The 4189-nt window shown below is 51.1% G+C and overlaps 1 protein-coding gene across 1 annotated transcript; it reads left to right on the plus strand.

Moving 5' to 3' along the window:
- Positions 1-2136: 2136 nt before the first annotated feature.
- Positions 2137-3389, plus strand: TMEM174 (transmembrane protein 174). Its single transcript, XM_016214429.2, has 2 exons — positions 2137-2762; positions 3284-3389. Exons 1-2 carry the CDS (start codon positions 2137-2139, stop codon positions 3387-3389), a joined length of 732 nt encoding a protein of 243 aa, XP_016069915.2.
- The last annotated feature ends 800 nt before the right edge of the window (positions 3390-4189 follow it).

Here is a 4189-nt window from a genome sequence, read left to right on the forward strand (position 1 = left end):
ATAGATTATGCTGCAGGATCATGATCATAGGCAGTTAGATTTTTGAAAGATGAATCTGTCACTTTACCGCCCTTTTTGAAAAATTCATTTGATCATACACACACACACACACGCACACACACACGCACGCACACACACACACATGACTTCCACAAAGCAATTTACTTCCCACCACGACATAGTCAACCAACTGTTTTGTTAACAAATACAGAACCATGCTAGTTTCATTTCCTGAGAGTTCTCTGATAAGCTCTGAATACTCTGTTTTTGTGGTTTTAGTGTCACTTTTCATTCATTCCTTTGAACTGTAATCATTTCAAAATTACAATTTTTAACTAGGAATGTGGATTGGTGGTTAAAAACAGGAGGTTTGATATATAAGTCTGAAAAACGATGAAAATGTACAAGGAACTCAGGGGAATTCAGAACTTGACATTCTTGGTGACTGTGACAGTGTCGCCCCACGGGTCCCATTGAGAACTTGCCAGCAAATAAGAATGCGTGAGTGAGGATACAACATGGTTGATCTAAAACCTTGGGACAACCTTGGATGTCCACATGGACAAAAATTCAAGCAGCGTCACAGACTAAACAGAGACAAGGCAATCAGCATTCTCTGTGGAAGACTGTATTTTCCAGGGAGTGGTAGTAACACACCCTACCCCACGTGTTCTTCTGCACAGTGACCTTCACATCCCTCCCAGAAAGGAAGAATCCAGTTTCCTTCCTTTTGTATCTGGGTTGGCTTAGTGATTTGCTTGAGCAATAGACTGAAATGGGGGAGACCACTTTTACTGCAAGACTTCATCCTCGCTGCTCAAGGGAACATACCTGAGGGGTCACCTGCCTGGTTCTCATCTGGGTGGCAGTGAAGCTGGAGATTACAGGGTTTGTCCTGTAGCAGGGAGAGGCATTTTAGTGGAGAAAAAAGTACTGTGATCTCCCAGGAGCACTTGGGATTAATTTGGATTAGGGTTTCCAAAGATTCCTGACGACAAGGGCCACTTGGGGCAGTATTCTCCCTTGGAAATTTTGGTTCTGTTTTTCTGAGTTGGGAGCTCAGATTTTACCCCTTAAAACAGTGGCCTGGATGATTTTTATCATCAGGCAAGTTTGGGAAGCCCTGACTTGGAGCAAGGGAGCAACTCTTTTCCTTCTGCTCAATGTTGCAGAAAAGGAGCTGATATAATATTTAACCACTGAAGAGAGACATCTGCTTGCATCAGATCTGTCTAGGAAAGAAAGAGGGCTATAGCTACCATTCTGCGGAGGAGGAAATTCATGGGGTTGCTTTGAAGAGGTTCTGTAGTTATGAATGACAGATAATGCCACTGAAGGTGGAGCTTTCTTCTCTAAATGAGCTTGGGTTTGATTGCAAAACACAGCGGGCTTGAACATGCAACTGTTTACTTCACCTTGGAGACCAGGGACTGTGCTGCCACCATGGATGGAGGGTCTGGAGCATGTGTCTCCAAGACGCTGGGTTATGCCTGACGCTCACTCAACCTCTGCCAGGGATGTGGTGCATGGGAAGGTTTCCTGTGGCCTCTCTCCTCTCCGCAGCTGGAGGCTGGAATTATTCCTCAGATGCTGAAAGCAAAAGGCACATGGGAAGTGGGAAGGAACACACACGGTCAAGTCTGCCTATTTCCAAAGAGCTGACCCAGCAGGAAAATTGGGGCAGGTGTCTGAGCATGTGGTTGACACATCAAGGCCCCCCCGCCCGGCCAGAGGCCCTGGAGGTCACTCTGTTATTTCTACAACCCTGGTTTTGGTAAGGCACAAACAGGGCATTGGAACGGTGCCTAGGTGTCTAGAAAGGCTCTTTCTGGCACACAAGGCAGCTCAATAAACACTTTGTGAATGAGTGAATGAATGAATGGGAATGAGAGAGAGATTGTCACTGAGTTGCAAAACAGACCGTCAATTGATGACAGTTATGAGAAAACTTCAGGCTTCAGTTCTCAGACCTTTATTCTTCTACACAAAGTTCAGGCCTCTGCCTGTTCTACTCTGTTAACCATAGAAGCCCAAAGTTCCCCCATAACTAACCTGCGCCTGGGATCCCTTTGCTCGGCTCTTAGGAGCGCTCACAATCCCTTTCCCTTCCAAGCGGCGGGTGACTGCGCGAGGACCATGGAGCGGGGCAGCAGACCCTTGGAGGACTTCCCTCTCAACGTGTTCTCGGTCACTCCTTACACACCCAGTACGGCGGACATCCAGGTGTCCGACGATGACAAGGCAGGGGCCACCTTGCTCTTCTCAGGCGTCTTCCTGGGACTGGTGGGGACCACGTTCACCGTCATGGGCTGGATCAAATACCAAGGGGTCTCCCACTTTGAATGGACCCAGCTCCTTGGGCCCATCCTGCTGTCGGTCGGGGTGACATTCATCCTGATTGCCGTGTGCAAGTTCCAAATGCTTTCCTGTCAGTTGTGCAAGGAACGCGAGGAAAGGGTCCTTGACTCGGAGCCGACGGCAGGAGGACAGTCGTTTGTTTTCACTGGTATCAACCAGCCCATCACCTTCCACGGGGCTACTGTGGTGCAGTATATCCCTCCCCCTTACGGCTCTCAGGAGCCCACTGGGGTGAACCCCACCTATCTGCAGCCAGGGGTGAACCCCTGTTGTCTCTCACCACCTGGCGTGGTGGCCGCTGTCCCTCCGAGCCCTCCTCAGTACTACACCATCTACCCTTCAGAGAACCCCGCCTTTGTTGACGACCAGGACCGCCCTTCCTTCATGGATGGTGGACGTGACAGGTACGGGGTGCTTGGTGGGGACCCCCCCCGCTGTCGCAGTCATGGTCTGTGGCTATGTTGGGCCTCTAAGGAACGTGGTGGGCCTGGGCCTGGGATGCATGGTGGGGACCCCCCCCCGCGGTCGCAGTCATGGTCTGTGGCTATGTTGGGCCTCTAAGGAACGTGGTGGGCCTGGGCCTGGGATGCATGGTGGGGACCCCCCCCGCGGTCGCAGTCATGGTCTGTGGCTATGTTGGGCCTCTAAGGAAGGTGGTGGGCCTGGGCCTGGGATGCATGGTGGGGACCCCCCCCCCCCGCGGTCGCAGTCATGGTCTGTGGCTATGTTGGGCCTCTAAGGAAGGTGGTGGGCCTGGGCCTGGGATGCATGGTGGGGACACCCCCCCGCGGTCGCAGTCATGGTCTGTGGCTATGTTGGGCCTCTAAGGAAGGTGGTGGGCCTGGGCCTGGGCCTGGGCCTGGGCCTGGGCCTGGGAGTGGCGCTGTGGGCTGTAACGCGTCTGTGTTTTCTGCTCACGTTTCAGGTCCAGCCCTGATGCTGAGCAGCTAGAAGAGACCCAGCGGGGAGGCGAGGACTCTGCCCGCTTCTCTCCTCCCCCCTATGAGGAAATATTCTCCCTCCCTTGCTAGAGACCCTGATGCCGAGGGAACAGCATTGAGGTCATGTTGCTGGCAGATGAAATGCTCTGTGCTGTAACCTTCAGAAGTCAGACAGCTGAGCAGCCCGGGCAGCCTGACGGATGCCATTCGAGGGGGGGTGGGGCGTAGAATGTCTCACCTTGGTAAAAATTGGGCTGGGGTGGAGAAATTACCTTCTGATACAGCTAGGGATCCCCTGCATATGGTTCAGAAGCAGGAATCTCCCCTGTTTATCCATCAGCCACTCCTTTCCTATAAGAAGGTACTGGTGTCTCAATTTTAATGCCAGCAGCCAGGGGAAAGTCACTGCTGCTGTGACTTTGGGGGTTTCCACAGTGGCGAGAGTGGAGGTGGGAGGGAAGCAGGGAAGAGAAAACAGATTTAACTGAAGCTTTCCCAGGGCCCTTCTCAGTTTCCAAGGGAGATCTGCATATCCCATCAGGTGTCCCCTGAGGACTCTGGGTATCTTAAATCTGCATAAACAAACAAATAAATAAATGGAATAAAATAAAATAAAGACTATCTCCTGTTAGGATATTAGATAGGAGGCTAAACCATACAAATAAATAATAACAAGACAATGATGACATTAAATCCTTAAGTTATCATTGGGTGGCAGTGACTCTTAGCTGCTGATGTTCTTGTTGGCAAGGTTGAAGTTTGATGTCCACCCCAGGTTGAAGTCTGTGCTGGGCATGAACTACCTGGGCCCAGTGGCCGACAGAACCTGGGGACTTCTCTAAGGTGTGTAGAAGAGTTCTATTGAGTTAGACAGCATAGAGCTGCCATGT

This window comes from Miniopterus natalensis, chromosome 3, assembly GCF_054644295.1.
Source record: "Miniopterus natalensis isolate mMinNat1 chromosome 3, mMinNat1.hap1, whole genome shotgun sequence".
NCBI classification, from domain to species: Eukaryota; Metazoa; Chordata; class Mammalia; order Chiroptera; family Miniopteridae; genus Miniopterus; species Miniopterus natalensis.